At 47.4% G+C, this 22,374-nt stretch overlaps 1 protein-coding gene and 1 long non-coding RNA gene across 10 annotated transcripts in view; one reads left to right on the plus strand and one right to left on the minus strand.

Moving 5' to 3' along the window:
* Positions 1-22,374, plus strand: part of RNF216 (ring finger protein 216) — a 101,247-nt gene that overhangs the window by 19,511 nt on the left and 59,362 nt on the right. For all 9 annotated transcript variants that reach the window (XM_085893282.1, XM_085893281.1, XM_085893283.1 and 6 more), the window contains 4 exons: positions 5,133-5,243; positions 5,353-6,522; positions 7,012-7,088; positions 15,796-15,910. In XM_085893282.1, coding sequence (XP_085749408.1) covers positions 5,133-5,243; positions 5,353-6,522; positions 7,012-7,088; positions 15,796-15,910 — 1,473 coding nt within the window. The remainder of the gene's footprint in view (positions 1-5,132; positions 5,244-5,352; positions 6,523-7,011; positions 7,089-15,795; positions 15,911-22,374) is intronic.
* Positions 1-22,374, minus strand: part of LOC147022419 (uncharacterized) — a 58,760-nt gene that overhangs the window by 4,141 nt on the left and 32,245 nt on the right. The window lies entirely within an intron of this gene.

Genomic DNA, 22,374 nt, shown 5'->3' on the forward strand with positions numbered 1-22,374 from the left:
GAAGCCATTACAGTTAAATCTGAGCGGTAGGTAGCCATGCTGCAAAACTTCTTGCTTCCGCGGTTGGAAGCACTTGGTGTTGATCCCAACAACCTCTACCTCCAACAAGATAGAGCCACAGCATACACTGCTAGACGCACTGCAACTGGTGGAGAACACCTTCCTGATGTTATCTACCATAAATAATAAAATTGCAAGCTTTGAATATAAACCTCGTGTGTTTCATTTCATCCCCCTCTTGCTGTTGAAAAAATTATCGCACATCCAAATGTGTCAGTCTGCTCTGCACCACCCTGTATAATGTTACTGTGATGACTGAGATGTGAAACGTCTGTTCGGTTCTGTGCAACACGATTGTTATAAAAGCTTTCCCACTGACCCTGTCATGCAGTTTGAAATGCCTGCACAGCAGTTATAAGATGGGAAGGTAGTTGGCACACTTGCCGCTCTCGGCATGGGCAATGACAACAGTCACTGCCAGTGTTGTGTTGAAACGGCTTGTCTTGCATGGTTGCGTAACTCGCTGATCCATGCTGCGTGAAGCCTGTCCTGATATCCCTTTCTGAAGTGAGTTTTATCGCAAACTCCAAAATGAGTAAAATGATTCCCCGTTGTTGTACAGCATATTCATTTTTCAATATACAGCAAGTTCTCCAACGTCGTCGTCGTCATGTCCATAAAAAGTGTGATGTCGTGGGAAACGACATTGTTGGAAACAAAATTTTAAAATTAATGCAAATAATATTTAATGTGTCCCGAATCAAAATTTGTTTGCATTATATACACCTTATAATGAGTCCAAAAAGGCATATTTTGTACCTTTACATTCAATAACATCCTCGTCATAAAATAAAAAGAATCACTATGTGAACGAGAGCGGAGTCGATGGCACGCCATCGCAAATCCCCACGCCTCCCACCTCAAGCAAAGTTGAAAGATGCCAAAAAGGTCCATTAGGAATGACCCTAAATCAAATTTTGAGTTGAAATATGTTTTTTTTTCTTCTGATTTGACTCATGTTATTATCCCAAGTCCCCACTCCCTGGGGGCGTAAACGAACCGGGGGTCAAATCCCACAAAATCTTTCCACATTTCATGCATCCTCCAACATTGATTGCATATAAAGAGATACCATGTTTTAAGTTCCATCCATCCATTTATGTTGATTCGAAGTTGCGTCGTCTATCAATAGGTAACCAGGCTTTGAATTGCATCTTTTCATCGAAGTCACATCGTTCAAGCCACGTGCTTTGGCTTTTTTCCGTCGCCAATTTCCCTGCACTGCCCAGTCTCACGTTGAGATCGTTCACGTTGCGAAGCTTGTATGCACGCGCACACAGCCACTCATGGTTTGCCATTTCAAGAGCTGTCAGCATTGAAGTGCGTCGGAGGTTTTGTACAGTGCTATGTCGCTCTTCAATGACGACACGGCAAATCGTGCTGCTGTGTGTGGGCCGGCAGTCTTCGTGCAGTGTTGCCAGATCTGAAAGGTGGAAATATCGTATTAGGAGGAGATTGAGACCATACTTTGTGCAGAGCGTTGGTGCTGCCTAAGCAGTCTCCTTGGCTATTGGACACAATCCTGGACGGGTCACCACTTCGACACAGTATCCCAGCATGCTGGCACTTATTTTGCCAACCTCGGAAGGATGACAGGCAGAGTCAACCCCACCTGGTATTAATTCAACAACAGTTAACTCTCCTGTCGCAGTCAACGTGTGGCCCTAAATGGAGTTCTTTCATCCCCTCTTCCAGTGCAGGCTGGAGTTCCTCAAGGCAGCGTTCTGGGCCCTGTTCTTTTTCTGGTTTTCATCAATGATCTCTCCGACTCTCTGGAAAATCCTCTATTTCTCTTTGCCGACGACTCCACCCTCTGCCGTACCATCCGTCATCCCTCAGACCGGCAAGCAGCAGCTTCTTCGCTCACTGCAGATCTGGATAAAATCACAAACTGGTCCAACACGTGGAACATGTCTTTCAATCCGGACAAATCTCACTCTCACTATGTCTCTTCGAAAGGACCGTTTACAAAACCCCCCCATCCACTTTCTCAACAATCCTCTGGAAGAAGTCTTTTCTTTCAAGCTTCTGGGTCTTACTATCTGCCATGACCTTTCCTGGGAAAGTCACATTTCCAACCTCGCCTCAAATGCCAGTCGCCGACTGGGAATCCTCCATCGTGCAAAGTCCTTCCTCGACCCTCTTGAGCTCCTGACTACTTACAAAGCTTTTGTCCGTAGCCTGATGGAGTACTGCTCTCCCCTCTGGGCTGGTGCTCCTGCCTCCCACCTTTCTCGGCTTCACGCTGTCGAAACCAGGGCATTTAAGATCATCGGCATCTCCCGCAATGAAGCTGAGTCTTTGGGCCTCCCACTCGATCACCGCAGGTTGGTCGGTGGTCTTTCTGTCTTCTACCGACTCCTCTCCAGCCTTGCCCCCCCTGCTCTCTCTGCGATTTGTCCCCACCACATTTCAACAGGGCGCTCAAGGTCCGCCAACAACCCCCTTCTGGTAAAACTACCAAAATCACGAATCGCTGCTCATCTTCACTCTTTCATTCCTCTTTTTTCCCGCCTTTGGAATAAACTTCCTCACTCTATTCTTTCCCATTCTTCCCTCCAGGCTTTCAAAACAGCTGTTCACCACCACCTCTTATCTTCCCCCATCCAAATCCTCGATCTTTTCTACCCCCGATAATCCACCCAAGCCCACTTCCTTCAATTCCCCTGCTTTCCTTCCTGAAAGTCCCTGTAATGTCCATCTTCTCTTCGCCATGTTCCCCGTCCCATCCCCATCCCTCTCCCTTCCACAGTTCACATAATGTGTCTGTTCCCCACTGTTTTGTCCCTTCCACTCCCGCCCCTCTTGTCTCATGCCCCCTTGCTGTGAGTTGTGTGTTAGCTCTCATACGAGCCTCGACAAGGTATACAAAAAAAAACAGCTGATTGGGATTTGAACTCGGGACCACCAGGCATTGCATATCGTTTCACATTTGGGGCTTCATAAAAGGGATTGTTGAACAGCAGCGTTACAAAACCACTAATGACCTGAAACGAGCAGAGACACTTGCTTTTAATCGTATCACCACACAAATGGTCCGGAAAATGTCCCACAGAACATGGTGCAAAATGATTTCTCTGCAATGACAATGATGGCACACAAATGGATCCACTGGACACCTAAGGCTTGTGTCATATGCTGTAAAATGTGTAATAAATTAAAAGTAGTGTTCATGTATGTGGTATAACTTGTAGAACCCTTTAGTGTTGTCGGCTAATATGATAAAAGGCAATGTCACCTTTTTTGCAAGGGGCAACAAGACGTCCTGCATCTCCCATGCATCGAATGCATGGGAGATTGTCACCACCCTGTACTTTAACAAAATAATTTCATTTCAATTTTTTTTACTGCTGACAAGGCCTTTGTTTTCTCAAAGGAGTACTGCTCTCCCATCTGGCCGACTATCCCAGCATCATATCAATTTCTCATGGCGACTGTGAGATTAACACCTCTCAGAATTATTTGAAGCTTGCGCAATGAAGCCGAGAGACAAGACTGGTTTCTCGCATTTCTCGGGTTGGTCAGTGGCCTCACCTTTTATTTAATTTATATATTTATTTTCAACCTCCATTTCCTCTGGTCCAGCTTCAAGATCTGTGCTTTCTTCTAGTAACCATGTCTTGGTTATTCTCGGCTTGCTGCACACCTCGATTCTTTTCCCCCTCTTTTCTCCCGTTTGTGTAACTGCCTTCCAGAGATTGTTCATGTCGTTGTAGGAAACATTTATTTATTATTCCTTGCCTGAAATACAAATTCCTTTTGCCTTGAACAATTTGTTGCGATGTTGATGTATAATTCATGAAAAGTCCACTTGAGGAGCATCACTTGTCAAAATGCTGGAATGGCACTCGATGGAGCACATACCCTCCACCAGGCTGAACAGTTTACGTTTTGTACCTCACTGATAGACCGGATCTGGATCCGGACCTGAACCAAAATCTAATCGGCTTCTCATTGTCACCTAACCAACTTGTTCACCAAGTTTTGTCAACATTTGGGGAGGAAATGTGATAACCATGCATACCCTGAGCTTGACAGTTTCATGATCAGACAGGGTGTGAGACTGTATCGAATGCATGGGAGATGGTCCTTCCCTTTTTAGGTCATCTCTACCGAGATGACCTAATAAAGCCGGACCAAATGTCCGTCCGTCCGTACGTCCATCTGTCAGTCAACAATTTTTCTTTCCGATCTTGATGAAACTTAGAATGTGGGTAGAGGTCGATGAGTGTTGCACAACGATATAACTTTTGTCCGGGTTCAAGGTCACGAGGTCACGTAAGTTATAAAAATCGCCATTTTCAAAACCTATCTAGTCTGCCATTTTACAAGATATTCGGCAACTGTTTATTGATTATGATAGTAAAAAATATTATCTTGTATCTAACTGGACAGATTTTTGAATTTCCGTCCCGTTTGGCCGCCACGTAACCTGGAAGATGGTCAAAAACACCTCCCGGTACAAAAACCTTTTTATTTCCGATCTTGATGAAATTTGGTATGTGGGTAGAGGTCGATGAGTGATACCCAACGACATTTTTTCCCGGACACGAGGTCACGAAAGTTGTGAAAGTCGCCATTTTCAAAACCTCTCTAGTCTGTCATTTTAGGAGATATCTGGCAACGGTTCATCGATTATGATCGTAAAAAACATTATAGAGATGACCGTCACCCCCACATGGGGGTAATTTTATTATGGATTGCCGTCACATCTTTTGACATTTTTTATTTATTATTATTTTTCTCAATATTTGAACTCGAGGGTATCTCTCCACTGTTGACGTAGCGGAATCACTATTTTTGAAACGGAGTTATCTCGGTGTGATGCCAAACAAGATTGGAGATGTTCGAGATGTGTTTTGACTTGTGCTGCAATGATTGATTCCATTAATTTGCTGGTGGTGGTGGAGGGGGGGGGATGAATATCTGTATAGTTCTGAAAGGTCATTTTTTTTTATGGCAATTTCACTGCAGTGCACCCTATTTACCAAAAAAGATTTGGAGAAGAATTGTTTTGGTATAATGAGTTTTATATTTATTGCCATGCCATTTATCTTAATTGCCATGTGCAGCCTCTTGTAGATTTAACGTGGGATGAACTGGGAGCGTCGTTCAACAACATATCTCATTCTCAGAGACATCACGTGAATGCTGATCTGCTTCGGACGCCAAACAATGCTAAGGTCTTTCCCTTGTTTGTACAAAGCAGGACTTCAGTTTATTATTACATTCTTGAAAAATGCATTTCTACCCCCTCCCCCCTTTAATAATTAAGAAGATTATGTTTTCCAGGTGTCTCACTTGAAAAGCAAACAGCCACCATTGGTGGTTTTAGAAGAAGTCTTGAAGCCGGACGTTGCCAAGCGGCAGAGCTGCATGACAGGGCAGGGACAAGCAGAAAAGTGTACGTGGAAGAAAAAGCAGGCCATCCTTACCAAGCAGGTTCAGACTAAAATGCAGGGAAATACAGCAAGGCAGAAAACATCAGGAGTACATGGCTCCACAGCCCAGCTGGAATCAGTGGCAGCTGGGTGCAGCACTGTGGGACAGTTAGAACTGGTGACAACTTGGCGCGGTCCAGCAAAACTGTCGGAAGGGCGTGTGGTTGGGCATAATGCCACAGGCCGACAGGTGGTGGGAGGTGTGGCTGGGTCTGGCTCCATGAAACGACTGGAGCCGACGGCAGCTAAACGTACTGCTGCAGTTCAACTAATGGCAGAGGCTGGGTGTGGCACCACGACAAGGCCGAAGCCAGCCGTGGCTGTGCGAGGCTCAGTGGCAAAGCCTGAGCCAACAGCGGTGGTTGGGGTTCACCCTGTGGCAAAGCCTGAGCTGGCAGCGGTGGCTCGGCACATCCCCGTGACAAAGCCTGAGCCTGCAGCGGTGGCTAGGCATGGTACAGCTGCAAAGCCTGAGCCTATGGCAATGGCCGGGTGTGGCCCTGCTGCAAAGCCTGAGCCTGCGGCGGTGGCTGGGCGCAGCCCTGCTGCAAAGCCTGAGTCTGCGGCGGTGGCTGGGCGTGGGCCCGCTGCAAAGCCTGAGCCTGCGGCGGTGGCTGGGCGAGGCCACGCTGCAAAGCCTGAGCCTGCGGCCGTGGCTGGGCCTGACCCCGCTACAAAGCGTCACCCTGCGGTGGTGGCTGGGCGCGGCCTCGCTGCAGTGCCTGAGCCTGCGGCAGTGGCTGGGCGCGGCCCTGCTGCAAAGCCTGAGCGTGTGGCGGTGGCTGGGCGTGGCCCCACTCCAAAGCCTGAGCCTGCGGCGGTTGCTGGGCCCGACCCCGCTGCAAAGTCTGAACGTGCGGCGGTGGCTGAGCTCCAACCCATGGCAAGGCCGAAGGCAGGGACTGTGCGGGACTCCACAGGAGGACTTGAGCTGCCGACGGTTGGGAGCGATCCTGAAGGATTGTCTGTCATGTGGTTGAATGAAGAAACTGAGTACATTGAAATCATCCTCCAAGAAGTGGTGAGTGCATGTTGTCGAATATGATTTCTCCCCTTTTATTTTGGCTGCATGCTCTTTTTCTTTCGTTACCCTCTGTTATTTTTCGATGTGCAAGATTATCCTGTTCCGTGATGTCTCTTTGCCTTGCCCGTTCAATTGAGCTGCTTTCATTTTAGCCTATGGCTTGACTGGAATGTTTTTTTTTTCTGTTTCTCTGAATAATTTACCATGTCATCTCGTGTATGTTTTTTGGCTTATTCTGAAACTCCTTTATCGTTTGTGTTTTAAATTTATTTTGAGCAGTTGTGATCCCCCCCCCCACTCCCGCACCCCCGCACCTCTGTGTCATTCACCACTGCCAAAAGTTGGCATTTTTGCTTTCTGCCTCATCCCATTTTGCAATGATGATTTGAGCTCAAGGAAATAATATCATTTCATTGTGTTCCTGCCAGAAATTAGTTTTGTGTTTATATAACTCTGGTCTGAACGTTCTCTTGTTTTGTTCTGCAGATGGAATTCTTTCCGAATGTTGAGAAAGCTTTTCTAGAAAATCTAATCAAAACCCATCATCTGCACGATTCCTACAGGTTAGTACTTGTGAAAGCTTAACCTTTGCCTGTAGTTGATTTGGTGTCTTTTACTCTTTATTTCATTCTTTCCTTTTTTTCTATTTTTAGCTGATCTAGAATTTACATTCCAGATGAGCTATTATCGCTTACCATCTGTCCGTCTCCTTTTTCGACTTCTCCGACCAAGCCGCTGGGCCGATCCGGCCGAAATTTGGCAGCAACATTCCTGTCGTAACTGGTAACAGGAATTGTAAAGCTCGTTCTGGTCACATGACTTCAAGTAGGTCAAAATGGCCGACTTAGTCAATGTCTTCAAAAATCTTCTCCTTCAAAAATCTTCTTCTCCAAAAATCTTCTTCTCCAGACCCACCGGTCAGAATGCTACCTAATTTGGGTTACAACATTAGGCTAGGGGCCGGATCAGCGACAGGTCCAGTCGTCTGATTTTTATTTCTCTTTCATTTTTCTTTTCTCTTAATTTTTATTTGCCCAATATATATATATATATATATATATATATATATATATATATATATATATATATATATATATATATATATATATATATATATGTATATGTATATATATATACATATATATTGTTACGTTTGAGGGGGGGGGGTATGCATTCAAAGGGTAATTAGGATGTTTAATTAGGTATGCCATGCTGTTCGAGTTTACCAGGATCTCGATGTAATAAGTAGCAATTCAGTGGTGATAAGTTGTCTAGTAAATGTTCATTTCTTCAAGGGGGAAATGATAATTGTCACGTAATTGGATAGGGACACGGGATAGGATAAGTGTGTCTGCGTAAACCCCTTTTAGTAGTCCCTGGAGGCTGGCCGTGACGTCACAGGACAGGGCTGCGGATGGCTCCGCCCCGTGATCACGATTGGCGGAAGGCGACGGCGGTGGGCCAATAAAACGGCTCGATTGGAAGTGACGAGGATGGGAGGATAAAAAGGTTCTGTTCGGGGTCGAAAAGGAAGAGGAAGAAGATCGGGACAAAAAGATCGTGTTTTTTTGGTGTGGAGGCTGTTGCGCGGGAAGCGTACTTGTTGTTGTGCTGATTCGATCGTATTCTTCATCGTGTCTTGGAGCCTTGCTGAGCCTCGTGCCTCACCTTGGTTGGCTCTGGGGTTCTGCTGACTCGGAGTACGTGGTCGAACGGCGGGCGGACCTGCCTCCCTCTCCTGCTCGCAATTTGGCGCCAGAACTGGTTCCCTGGCAGCTGTGAGCGGACTTGGGCCAGGACCAGGAGGTCGACAGCACCACGGTTTCTCCTGCCCCCCCCTGACGAGAGCAAGGCCAGCTCGTCCGACGCTGATCCAGGGACAGTTGCGTCCACGCCACGGTCCAGCTTGACCACCAGAAGTAACTACGTTTTGTGTGTGTGTGTGTGTGTGTGTGTGTGTGTGTGTGTGTGTGTGTGTGTGTGTGTGTGTGTGTGTGTGTGTGTGTGTGTGTGTGTGTGTGTGTGTGTGTGTGTGTGTGTGTGTGTGTGTGTGTACTTGGCGCCTTAGAGGGTTTGAGATCTGAATATTCATTGGAATTGTCTGTGTTTTCACCACGCCCGATCCCACACCATCCCGTCGAATCGCCCCGGATCCCTTTTCTTGCCGAGTCTGGTTATTTCTGGATAATAATAAAAACAAATAAACATCATCAACTTGGTGAAAAGTGACTCGTGCCACCTTCCTCGTCCCGTTTGCGGTAGAGCGATTAGAACCGCCATGTTTGGGTTATAAATAAATAAACTGCCTCCATCGTTTCGGCTCATTCTACGTTGGCGGGACTGTTCAAGTCCCGTGGACGTCACATTGGTGTCAGGAGTGGGATGTTCGAACCCCTCTAAATTATATTTGGTATCGGGAGAATATACCAAGATTAGAATCTCGTCACGAATTGGAATATAAAATTACTGCAAAAAAGCGCGCGAGCGCGGGAAAATTTTGGCGGAATTTTTCAAATTAAAATTAATTGGCGGCAAACGGGACTTCTGCACCATGGCGGATGTGCAGATGTTTGAGGAGGAAGGCCACGTGTCTGGCAGCGAGTCGGGGGAAGAAGGGAGAGACGGGGGTAGGGTTGGAACCTCCCCCATTCCGAGCGTGGACCGTGCTTCATCGCCCGTAACGGAGCCGGCAGCGCCGGAAACCGTCACGATGACGATCTGGACAATGTTGGAACGTTTAATGAGTGCAATTACAGCACAGGGAGCAAAAATGACGGCACAGGGGGCACAAATGGCAGAAATGACGGCACAAATGGAAAATCAATTCGTGACACAGAGAGCAGACATGACGGCACAGGGGGCAGAAATGACGGCACAAATGGAAAATCAATTCGTGACACAGAGGGCAGAAATGACGGCACAAATGGAAAATCAATTCGTGACACAGAGGGCAGAAATGACGGCACAAATGGAAAATCATTTCGTGACACAGAGGGCAAAAATGACGGCACAGGGGGCAGAGATGGCGGATCGATTGAGGGGGTAATGGGGGAACAGTTGGGTGCACGGATTGATTTAATGAGGGATGAATTGGGGGAAAAGATGGAGAAAATGAAAACCGAGATGCAGGAGTGTGTGGATGTTAAATTGGGAGAAATACAAAGTAAATTCGAGGATAGATTGGAGGAAACAAAGGTAGAAATTACATTGGAGGCGGAAAATATACGAAAAAAATTGGTAGATAAAATTGATGCAACGAACATTCGGGTTGATAAAGTGGATGAAAGCCTGGAACGTCATCGTGCCTGTGTGGATGCTCGTATGCAGCTGCAGGTTGAAGAGTGAGGAGAGCTGAGGAAGCAAGGGATGAATTTGGCGGAGGAGGTAAAAGGATTGGAGGCTCGTTTGGACGAACAAGATAAAATTATGAGCCAAAATGAAGTCTTGGATAAAGGCCTGGTAGAGCCGTCTTTTGTAAGTAGAGTGTCCGGGTTGGTTGAGGAGCAGCTACAAACTCGCGACGGAGCCTTGGAGGAGGTTGTGCGGGCCCAGAAGATCCTGCGGGAAGAGGTGAATCGGTCCATTCAACGTTTGGAACAGGAGGCAAAATTGACCCATGAGACCCTCACCACAAAACATTTTTGGCCACAGTGGGCTCCTAAATTGGATACGCAGCCACAAGGGTGTTTGATCCCTGGGCTGGATTCGGACAAGGGAGAAACTGAGAAGCGGGCCACCGTAAAAGTGATCCCCCTGGTAAATTTCGACGGGTCAGGGAGCGTTGAAGCTTTTCTGACGCAATTTGAGTGCATTTCCCGACTAAACGGGTGGAATGAGCAGTAACGTACAGGGAATTTGGTGGCAACGTTGCGGGGACCAGCCGCAGATGTGTTAAACGTGATCGCGGAGGGGATGCTGACCAGCTCCCACATTTGCGAGGCGTTGAGCCGTCGGTTTGGGTTCGCGGCAAACTGTGATCTGGTGCGGGCCCAGCTCCAGCACCGCAGATTAAAGCCGTGTGAGACAGTGCAGGAGCTGGCGCAGGACATTTACCAATCAGTCAGGATCGCGTATCGGGACCTTACAGTGGAGGCATGGGACAGACTGGCACTAGAGAAATTTTTAGCTGCTCTTCCTGACCCTGAGGTCCGAGCGCTAGTGGAGTTACAGGATCAACCCACCGTTCACCGAGCGGCCGAGTGCGCGGCCAGGCTGGCCTCGTGGAGTCGGCCGGGTCGGGTTCCAGAGAGGCCATCGGTGACGATCCGACAGGCGGAGATCCAGGATCAGGGAGGGGGGCTGGGAGAAATTGGCATTACCCAAATGTTTCAGGAAATTTGCCAGAAACTGTCAAGTTTGATAAAGGGTAATCCGGTAGTTCGTGCGCCAAAGCGGCGGGGTCCAGCCCAGCCAATAGAGCAATTCGATTATGGCCGAGGGGGTCCGGAACCGGAAGAGACATTTCACCGATACTCACGGGGGCCTTTTATGGGGAGTTGTTTCCGGTGCGGGCGAAGAGGACACATGCAACGATATTGCCGGTACCCGGCGATGGAGGGACCCTCCAATAGACTTTTAGACTCTGAGAGGGTGAATCCTCCTGCTGAACCGCCAGGTCTATCCGAGATGCCCTTTCATAGGTCGGGTCCGGAGATCACTGTCGGGGGCCGGGGAGACTAGATTGGGCTGAGCATATACGGCCATGCTCTGCTGCTGAGATTGTGGCGAAGTGCCCTCCTTTGGTGGAAAAAATGAATTGTGGGAAAATTGGCATGGGTTTGTAAGTTCTGCTGGGTTTTAGAGTGACAATCGGGACAGTGGGTAATTGGTAACAAAGCGGTCACAAGTGGCTGTCCAATGGCTGGTGCATGGATCGGGTGAGAAGTGCTGTGTGAGTTGTTTCAAGTTAAGAAGTGAAATGTATGGTGCACACATTGATTTTTTTATTGGACATGGTGTGGTAACAGGGAAGGTCATGGTCGGCGAAGTGTTAGAAATGCAGGTGTCACATGTAAGGCCGATGGGGTGGGGGAGTCATGTGGGTTTTGTGGGTGGGGATGATGTGCTTGTCCACAGGGATTGCTGAAGCTCACGGTGAGCGTGAATTGCGACCCCCTTCAAGGAGATTCACCACCTGGTGGTTAATGGTGACAGTGTCTGGAGGCAACTGGGAGAGGGTCTGGTTGGGCGACCAAGGCGGGTAGGACCTTGGCGACCCAGGAAGGCCAGAGGAGCCAGTGAGACCCCTTCCAGAGTGTTGTACGGGATTAGAGCTGATGGCTACCAGGGGGGAGGGAATCAAAGGGAGCGGGGCGGAGAAACTTCCGGGTTGGACTAAAGCTTACCTGTGGGCATGGTTGCACCTGAGATGCCCCCATCATCTTGTGGTAACCCACCCCACGGCCACGACTGGATTCAGCCTGCATGATTAAAATGAGGACCATGACCTAGAAATGTGATGATGACCATGGTGTGAGTGTTGTGAAGATGTATGAGTCCCACTCAATCCCGCACAACTTGACATGTGCAGCAAGGGCATGATGTCCGCATAATTTTGGGGCAAGCAAATTTGAAAATTGGCTCCCCAGGTAACGCTGGGTCTATTAGCATCCACTGGGGGAGGCGGTCAAGTGTCAATATCCTGTGAATAGTCGTTAAGGCTTAGAGTAGGAATGTAAAGTATAAGTGTTGTGTTTTTGTGGAACCTTTTGTTTCCCCTCCCCAGATCACTGGAAGAGTGCTGGGCAAGAGCGATGATCCAGAAGATGGAGTGCAACTTCGCTCAGTGCTATCATGTGATAAAATAAAAAATAAAAAAAAAAAAAATCGAATGATTGTTTAGGCGAGGATAAGGCCATAAGGGGGTAGTACATTAAGCAGGATAGGTAAGTTAGCTGCGATTCGCTGCCCATTGCCCCTCCTACTTTATTTCGTTAGGTTAATTAGGTGTGAGTCAGTAAGTGTTAAGGCTGGTACGGTAGCGCCTGTGATATACCTTGCAGGAGCTGCGGTACCAGAGGAGGGGGCAGTGTTACGTTTGGGGGGGGGGTATGCATTCAAAGTGTAATTAGGATGTTTAATTAGGTATGCCATGCTGTTCGAGTTTACCAGGATCTCGATGTAATAAGTAGCAATTCAGTGGTGATAAGTTGTCTCGTAAATGTTCATTTCTTCAAGGGGGAAATGATAATTGTCACGTAATTAGATAGGGACACGGGATAGGGTAAGTGTGTCTGCGTAAACCCCTTTTAGTAGTCCCTGGAGGCTGGCCGTGACGTCACAGGACAGTGCTGTGGATGGCTCCGCCCCGTGATCACGATTGGCGGAAGGCGACGGCGGAGGGCCAATAAACGGCTCGATTGGAAGTGACGAGGACGGGAGCATAAAAAGGTTCTGTTCGGGGTCGAAAAGGAAGAGGAAGAAGATCGGGACAAAAAGATCGTGTTTTTTTGGTGTGGAGGCTGTTGCGCAGGAAGCGTACTTGTTGTGCTGATTCGATCGTGTCTTGGAGCCTTGCTGAGCCTCGTGCCTCACCTTGGTTGGCTCTGGGGTTCTGCTGACTCGGAGTACGGGGTCGAACGGCGGGTGGACCTGCCTCCCTCTCCTGCTCGCAATTTGGCGCCAGAACTGGTTCCCTGGTGGCTGTGAGCGGACTTGGGCCAGGACCAGGAGGTCGACAGCACCACGGTTTCTCCTGCCCCCCCCCCCCCTGACGAGAGCAAGGCCAGCTCGTCCGACGCTGATCCAGGGACAGTTGCGTCCACACCACGGTCCAGCCTGACCACCAGAAGTAGCTACGTTGTGTGTGTGTGTGTGTGTGTGTGTGTGTGTGTGTGTGTGTGTGTGTGTGTGTGTGTGTGTGTGTGTGTGTGTATGTGTGTGTGTGTGTGTGTGTGTGTGTGTGTGTGTGTGTGTGTGTGTGTGTGTGTGTGTGTGTGTGTGTGTGTGTGTGTGTGTGTTTGCTTGGCGCCTTAGAGGGTTTGAGATCTGTATATTCATTGGAATTGTCTGTGTTTTCCCCACGCCCGATCCCACACCATCCCGTCAAATCGCCCCGGATCCCTTTTATTGCCGAGTCTGGTTATTTCTGGTTAATAATAAAAACAAATAAACATCATCAACTCAGTGAAAAGCGACTCGTGCCACCTTCCTCGTCCCGTTTGCGGTAGAGCGATTAGAACCGCCATGTTTGGGTTATAAATAAATAAACCTCCTCCATCGTTTCGGCTCATTCTACGTTGGCGGGACTGTTCAAGTCCCGTGGACGTCACAATATATATATATATATATATATATATATATATATATATATATATATATATATATATATATATATATATATATATATATATATCGGGGTGTATTATGTGATACCGGTCGTCCGACCGTCTGTCTCTCTGTCTGTCTGTCTGTCTGTCTCTCTGTCTGTCTGTCTGTCTGTCTGTCCGTCCGTCCGTCTGCCCGTCCGTCCATTCCTGTCCGCACTCTAACTCCCAAAGTTTTCAACTTTCACGTTTCATATTTGGTACATAGTAACAGACTGTGGAGATGGTGTGTCACGACATGCGTTCGTCATCTAAAGTGGTTGCTGTTTTCCATGTAGTTGCACAATTCTGTATATACCTTCTTGTTCGGGTGTATATTTCTATTTTGGTACGGATATGTGAACTTTTACAAATTGTTTTTTTTTTATTTGGCTGTGCCTGGATGGGTTTAAGGATAGATGAGAATCCAAATCTTATCCAGGTTCCTTCTGATGACTCCAAAGCTGTATGTGGTCTCTTATTTAATTGAGTTATTGCAACCGGTCCTCTGCCAACTCGTGTGTAGATGCTGCCAATTGTTCACTGAATGTCTCATGCATAAATTAGTCTAGTTTCACCGGTTCGTACTTTTATTTTTAAACAGAGTCAAGGCTCGTGGAAGAGCATGAAAGATCGTGGCTGGTCGTGAGACCCAGAAGTTTGAATGACTGAACTTCCTCAAGCGAATTATTAAGAAAATAGGTGGAGGGTGGTTGATGGGGTGAGGGGTTGCCATGCAGTCCTTTTAGAGGGAGATATAGTGATAGTGAGAGTGTGAGATTTGTCAGGATTGAAAGACGTATTCCAGGTGTTTGACCAGCTTGTGATGAATTTATTTTTTCAAGCTCTGAAGAGATCGAAGAGGCTGCAGCTTGCCTGTCTGAAGGATGAGCGATGTCACGGCAGAAGCTGGAGTCAGCAAATAGCTTAAGAAGATTTTTCCAGATAGTCAGATAGTTTGTGAAGATCAAGAATAGGACTGGACCCAGAACACTACCTTGGAGCATTCGGGCCTTGACAAGGAGAGGAGATGAAAGGATTCCGTTGAGAGCCACAATCGTGGTTTAGGGGTTGTACGGATGTGGGGGGGGTGTGGGGGGTGGAGGTGTGGTTACCCCCCAAAATATTATTTGCTTTCTTCTCAGAAACTACACATGATGAAACATGACCATAACCTTCATCACCTGTAATGTACTAAAGTTTGTTCACGACATTGAAAAAAATCGGGGTCGATAAGGGGGTTGCCCCCCAAAATATGTATTTGTTTATTTTTTCTCCGTAACCACACACACAACTTTGAATCAACATGGCAACCTTCATCACCCATGGTGTACCAAAGTTTGTTCACGCCATTAAGGAAAAAAAAATCCATCGGTATTTACTTTCTTCTCCATTACATTTTTTTTTACCTACCAGTGGTTCCCTTATCTTATCCAACCGCTACCAGGTGAGCGCCCAGGGGTGTTACCCTTTTTTTTTTTTTCTTTTTTTTTTTCCCAATGTAATGCTGCAATGTTGGATGATTTCCAATTTCCCACGTGGATATAGGAGACCAGTCCTGAAGTGTAAATTTTTATTTATTTAAAATATATAATATTACGCGAAGCACGAATGCCGAAGCAGGTCACACTTTATGACCCGCAAATGTGGTGTCCGACTATTTATATTCCATATGCAGAATGGAAATTGATATACAACAGGACTGCACTTCACGGGGCTACGGTTGTGGCGGGAGGGTCGCACACTCCTGCAGGTCTTAAATAAGGAAATGACACAAGGCCGTTTGGCCCAACATTCCCATGTTTCACTACCGAATTCATGTTTGCTACCGCTGCAAACAACAATCTTCTTGATGTTTTCCTGATTGCATGCGTGTTTTTTTTACTTGGTAAACACATGCAGAAGCATTGTATTTTGGAGTCCACAGTTTTTTTTTCACAGCTCACTTCTCTTTGTGACGGTACAGTGTTTGCAACTTTTTGTTGGAAAACAAACATTTACTCGGTGAAGCACGAGCAGTCGGATCCTCGGAACTGAATGTGCTGCCAGAATCCTCCATCTTCCTTTCTCTTGATAAAAAGGTAATTTGACATTCCTCACTGTGATTGTCCCTGTGTCCCCTCTTTTCATATACACCATCCTCTTTATTTTATTTTCATTTTCTCCACTTCATTCTGGTGACCATACGACCATATGACGTCTGTCAGGTCAGGTTCGATCTGTGACCTGCTACAGGTACCATGTAAACCTGTACTAACCTGTTCCATGGTCGGGTTGTCGGCGACTAAACAGTCTCCCCCACCAGGTTTTCTGGTGAGGAGGGTGTTTGGATATGGACACCCAGCAGGACCCAGCTGCAATTCGAGCAGAGAGTGGTAGGCTCTTGACAGAGGAGTCCGAAGTGTAGGCCCGCTGGGCCGGTTACTTTGAGCGGTTGTACCAGGCTGATCCCCCAGCTGTCTCGTTGGACGTCAAGGGTGTTACAATCCCTGTTGCTGACCCTCAAATCAACTGTGGTCCACCTTCGCTTGTGGAAACACGGGCTGCGGTGAACCAGTTGAAACGGGGCAAAGCTCCAGGGATCTGTGACATCGATGCTGAACTTCTCAAGGCTGGTGGAAATGCTGCACTCGTGTCGTTGCATGCAGTTTTGTGCTCTGCCTGGAACACAGGCATCATCCAAACTGACTGGAAGAGGGGCCTTGTTGTCCCTCTCTGGAAAGGGAAGGGTGATCGCCAAGACTGCAACAACTACCGAGGGGTGACGCTGCTCTCAGTGCCGGGCAAGGTCTTTGCTCGGATAATTCTTGATAAGGTTCGCCACCATCTGCTTGAGCACCAGCATCCAGAGCAGTCAGGCTTTACACCAAAGAGGTCAACGATTGACCGTATCCTTGCACTTCGTGTCCTCACCGAACGCAGACGAGAGTTTCGGCAGGGGCTGCTTGCAGCCTATGTTGATCTCTGTAAAGCGTTCGATTCAGTGAATCGGGATGTCCTCTGGAGGATTCTTGGTCTTCGTGGGGTGCCACCAAAACTGATCGATCTGATGTCTGAACTCTACTCTGGTACTGAGAGTGCTGTGAAGTGTGGTGGTACCATCTCTGACTTATTTCCAGTTGTTACTGGAGTTCGTCAGGGATGTGTACTTGCCCCCACACTTTTCAGCACTTGTATGGACTGGATTTTTGGGAGGATGTCGGAGAGATCAAGTTGCGGTGCATCGTTTGGCAATGTCAAGATCTCGGACCTTGATTTTGCAGATGATGCAGTCATCTTTGCGGAGACTTTAGACATCCTCTTGGGGGCCCTCGAGGTGCTGAATGAGGAGTCGGAGCCGTTGGGATTACGGGTTTCTTGGGTCAAAACGAAGATCCAGGCTTTCGGTGACATCTTGGATGCTGCTGTCCTGTCTGTGTCTGTTTGTGGTGAGGATGTTGAGGTCGTGGAGAGATTCACTTACCTTGGCAGTGATATTCATGTCTCTGCTGGCTGCGAGTCAGAGGTCAATAGACGTCTGGGTCGGGCCTGGGGAGTCATGGATTCACTGGATCATGGGGTGTGGTGCTGCCGGTACCTGTGCGGGAGGACGAAAGTCCGAGTCTTCAGGTCCTTGGTACTTCCAGTCTTGCTCTATGGGTGCGAGACTTGGACTCTGACCAAGGATCTGAGACGGAGACTTAATTCCTTTGGTACCAGGTCTCTTCGGAGAATCCTTGGCTATCGCTGGTCGGATTTTGTGTCCAACGAGCGGTTGCTGAGAGAGACTCGGATGAGATTTGTCACCTGCATAGTCCGTGAGCGTCAGTTGCGGCTGTATGGACATGTGGCTTGTTTTCCTGACGCTGATCCTGCTCACCAGATTCTCTCAGCGAGGGAGTCTCATGAGTGGAGGAGGCCAGTGGGCCGACCACGTGCCTCATGGTTGCAGCAGGTTGACCATCATCTCAAGGAGATGGGGATGGGCCTGGCATCTGCCTGGGGGATGGCCAGACGGAGGCCCCTGGAGTACCGGCGGAAAGTGGACGCAGTGACGCGCTGTTCTGGCACATGCTCCCATACCTGACCTGACCTGACCATACGACGCAATTAACTTATTTTACCCCATCGTGAAAATTACCGATTTAAAATGTTCACAAGAGTGTGTCCGCTCTTTTAAAACGCTCGAAGGATATTGAAAGCACTCTTGGAAGGACTGGCTGGGAAAAGATACAGAGTTGGTGAAATATTTGGACTGGCTGATAATGTGATAGTGGTTATAGATTTAGAGTTTGTGAGATATTTAGAGCGGCTGGTAATGTGATAGTGGTAATAGATTTAGAGTTGGTGAAGTATTTAGACTGGCTGGTAATCTGATAGTGGTAATAGATTTAGAGTTGGTAAGATATTTTGACTGGCTGGTAATGTGATAGTGGTTATAGATTTAGAGTTTGTGAGATATTTAGAGTGGCTGGTAATGTGATAGTGATAGTGGTAATAGATTTAGAGTTGGTGAAGTATTTAGACTGGCTGGTAATGTGATGGTGATAATAGATTGAGTGGCTGGTAATGTGATGGTGGTTATAGATTTAGAGTTAGTGAGATATTTAGACTGGCTGGTAATGTGATAGTGGTAATAGATTTAGAGTTTGAGAGATATTTAGACTGGCTGGTAATCTGATAGTGGTAATAGATTTAGAGTTGGTAAGATATTTAGACTGGCTGGTAATGTGATAGTGGTAATAGATTTAGAGTTTGTGAGATATTTCGACTGGCTGGTAATGTGATGGTGATCATAGATTGAGTGGCTGGTAATGTGATCGTGGTAATAGATTTAGAGTTAGTGAGATATTTAGACTGGCTGGTAATGTGATAGTGGTAATTGATTTAGAGTTAGTGAGATATTTAGACTGGATGGTAATGTGATAGTGGTAATTGATTTCGAGTTGGTACCCGGTGTGTACCCCGGTCAGAATAGGTACACCGTATCCCTGCGTGTCGTAAAAGGCGACTAAAAGGGTTGGCGTCAGGAAGGGCATCCGGCCATGAAAACATTGCCTCAAAAGGAAACCATGATGAGTACAACTGATGGGCAGGGTACAGCCCGAAGTACCCCGTGGGGGTCCTCACCCCCTCTCGTTAAAACTCAAGGTGGGGAACCCGATCGAAGCAAGGGAGGAAATTTTTCCATTTATGATGACCAATCGTCTGATGCCCCACGTGGAGATCGGTTTCTGAGGTTTGGTACATGGAATGCAGGGACAATGACAGGGAGATCTGGAGAAGTGGTTGAAACATTGGTCAGAAGAAGATTGGACATATGTTGTGTGCAGGAGACACGGTGGAAGGGAAGTGGTGTGAGAATGGTGAAGGGCAGGCAGGGGCAAAAGTACAAGTTTATGTGGCAAGGGTGCCCGGAAGGCGTGCATGGTGTTGGTGTAATGTTTTCTGAGGAGTTTGTAGACAGTGTAATAAGTGTGACTAGAGTGAGTGAAAGGTTGATGATGGTGAGAATTGTGATCGGAAATCTCTTGGTGAACGTCATCTCGGGATATGCCCCGCAGGTCGGTCGAAGCGATGAAGAGAAGAACATGTTCTGGTGTGCGATGGAAAATGTGAAAGATGAGGAAGTTGTTGTGGTTGGAGGAGACTTGAATGGACATGTGGGAAGGAGTACAGACGGTTTTGAGGGAGTCCATGGGGGTTATGGATATGGTGTGAGAAATGGAGAAGGTGAAAGGATCTTGGAGTTTGCTGATGGAGCTGATTTGTTGCTCTGTAATACTCAATTCCAGAAAGCGAATAATAAGCTTATTACATACACGTCAGTTGGGTTGACGACAACCATTGACTACCTGATGGTGCGTCAGCGAGATAGGGGAAACCTCCGGGACACAAAGGTGATCCCAGGGGAGGAGACTGTTTCGCAGCACCACCTGGTTGTCTGCGATATAAGGGTGAAAGGTGCACGGAGAATTCGGCGGGTGAAGTACCAACCGAGGATGAAGGTGTGGAGGTTGAAAGAGGCGACAGTGAAGGAAGCATTAAGAGAGAGGCTGAGTATGGTTGAAGATGATGTGGTTGAGCTTGAAAGTGGTTGGATGTCAATGAAAGATAGTCTATTGGGAGCCGTTGGTGAGGTATGTGGATGGACAAAAGGACCACCGAGGCACTAGGAAACATGGTGGTGGGATGATGAAGTTGGAAAGATGATTGAAGAGAAGAGGAAGAAATTCAAGGAATGGCAAAAGGCAAAGGATACGGTGGAAGAAGAGGCAGCACATGAAAGTTATAAGGAAGCCAAGAAGGCTGCAAAGATAGAGGTTGCAAAGGCGCAGGAGGCCCATAGGAAAATGTTTGGAGAATGCTTGGATTCGGAGGAGGGTAAGAGAGCGGTATTCAGGATTGCAAAGCAGATAGCGAGAGAGAGATTTGATGTGACGGGGGTGATTTGCTTGAAGGATGAAGTGGGACAAATTGTTGTGGATTCAGATGGAATTAAAGGAAGATGGAAGAGATATATGGAAAGGCTGTTGAATGTAGAAAATGAATGGGATAGAAACATCGAGAGTAACCCAGTTTTAGGACCAGCAGAGAAGATAACTGAGAAGGAAGTTGAGGAAGCTATAAGAGCAATGAAGAGTAGAAAAGCAGGAGGGCCGACGGGAGTTGTGGGAGATATGTTGAAGGCAGCGAGAAGTTGGGGTGTGAAGAGAATGACAGAGATCTGTAATCTGGTGGTGAAAGAAGGCCGCATTCCAGTGGATTGGGAACTGAGTACCCTCGTCCCTCTGTACAAGGGGAAAGGTGACCCTCTGGACTGTGGCTCCTATAAAGCAATAAAGTTATTGGAGCATGGAATGAAGGTATTGGAAAGGGTGTTGGAGAAGAGGATAAGGAAGAAGGTAAAGATTGACGAAATGCAGTTTGGATTTATGCCAGGAAGAGGAACGACAGATGCAATTTTTATTGTAAGGCAGTTGCAGGAGAAGTACATGGAGAAAAGGAAGAAGTTGTTTTTTGGGTTTGTTGATCTGGAGAAAGCATTTGATAGGGTCCCACGCGAAGTAATGGCATGGGCATTGAGGAAGTTAGGAGTGGAGGAATGGTTGATCAGAGTAGTGATGGCCATGTACGAGAGAGCACGCACAGCTGTAAGGACGAAGGATGGGAACAGTGGTGAGTTTGAGGTGAGGGTAGGAGTGCACCAGGGGTCGGTACTAAGTCCACTTCTATTTGTAGTTGTGATGGAGGTGCTGGCTCGGAGGGTAAAGGAGGGTTTACCGTGGGAGCTGCTGTATGCAGATGATCTGGTGTTGATTGCAGAGAGTATGGATGGACTGAAGGAGAAGATGAACAAGTGGAAGGAATGTATGGAGGCAAAAGGTTTGAAGGTGAATATCGGAAAGACGAAGGTGATGGCAAGTGGTAAAGCATGTGGTGAGGTGGAAAGGACTGGGAAGTGGCCGTGTGCTGTGTGCAGGAAGGGTGTCGGAGTGAACTCCATTCAGTGTACAATGTGTGCTGAATGGGTTCATCGAAAATGTAGTGGGGTGAGAGGGTCATTAACCAGTGTGGCAGCTACATTCAAGTGTAAGGTGTGCATCGAGGGAGCAGCAGATGAAGGAATTGTTGAGTTGGATCTTGGAGATGGTGTGAAGCTGGAAGGGGTGAAAACATTTTGCTATCTCGGAGACATGCTGAATGGAGAAGGTGGATCAGACTCTTCGACGGTTGCTAGAGTGAGATGTGCATGGAAGAAGTTTCGGGAACTGAGTGGCGTGCTGACAGAGGGGAGTGTCGTTGAAGCTGAAGGGAAAGGTGTATGCTACATGTGTGAGGAGTACGATGATTTATGGGAGTGAGACATGGGTACTGAGCATGGAGCAGCAACAAAGGCTGGAAAGGGTGGAAATGCGAATGGTTCGGTGGATGTGTGGAGTATCGTTGAGAGAGAGGAAGACAAATGATGACTTGCGGAAGATGATGGGAATAGAGTCTGTGATGGAAGTTGTGAAGAGAAACAGGTTGAGATGGTTGGGTCATGTGTTGAGGAAGGATGAAAGTGACTGGGTGAGAGGAGTGTTGGAAATAAGTGTAGTCGGAAGTAGAGGACGGGGAAGACCGAGAAAAACTTGGCTAAATGTGGTGGAAGAGGAAATGTGGGCAAGGGGATTAAGAAGGGGAGATGCAGAAAACAGGGTAAAGTGGAGAAGATTGTCATGGGGTCCGCAAGGCTAACCCCCGCTTTAGCGGGGAAAATGGCCTTTGTGTGTGTGTGTGTGTGTGTGTGTGTGTGTGTGTGTGTGTGTGTGTGTGTGTGTGTGTGTGTGTGTGTGTGTGTGTGTGTGTGTGTGTGTGTGTGTGTGTGTGTGTGTGTGTGTGTGTGTGTGTGTGTGTGTGTGTGTGTGTGTGTGTGTGTGTGTGTGTGTGTGTGTGTGTGTGTGTGTGTGTGTGTGTGATTTAGAGTTGGTGAGATATTTAGACTGGCTGGTAATGTGATCGTGGTAATAGATTTAGAGTTTGTGAGGTATTTTGACTGGTTGGTAATGTGATGGTGATAATA

This window comes from Eptatretus burgeri, chromosome 8 (assembly GCF_056783735.1).
Source record: "Eptatretus burgeri isolate ZD-2024b chromosome 8, Ebu_testis_v1, whole genome shotgun sequence".
Lineage (NCBI taxonomy): Eukaryota > Metazoa > Chordata > Myxini > Myxiniformes > Myxinidae > Eptatretus > Eptatretus burgeri.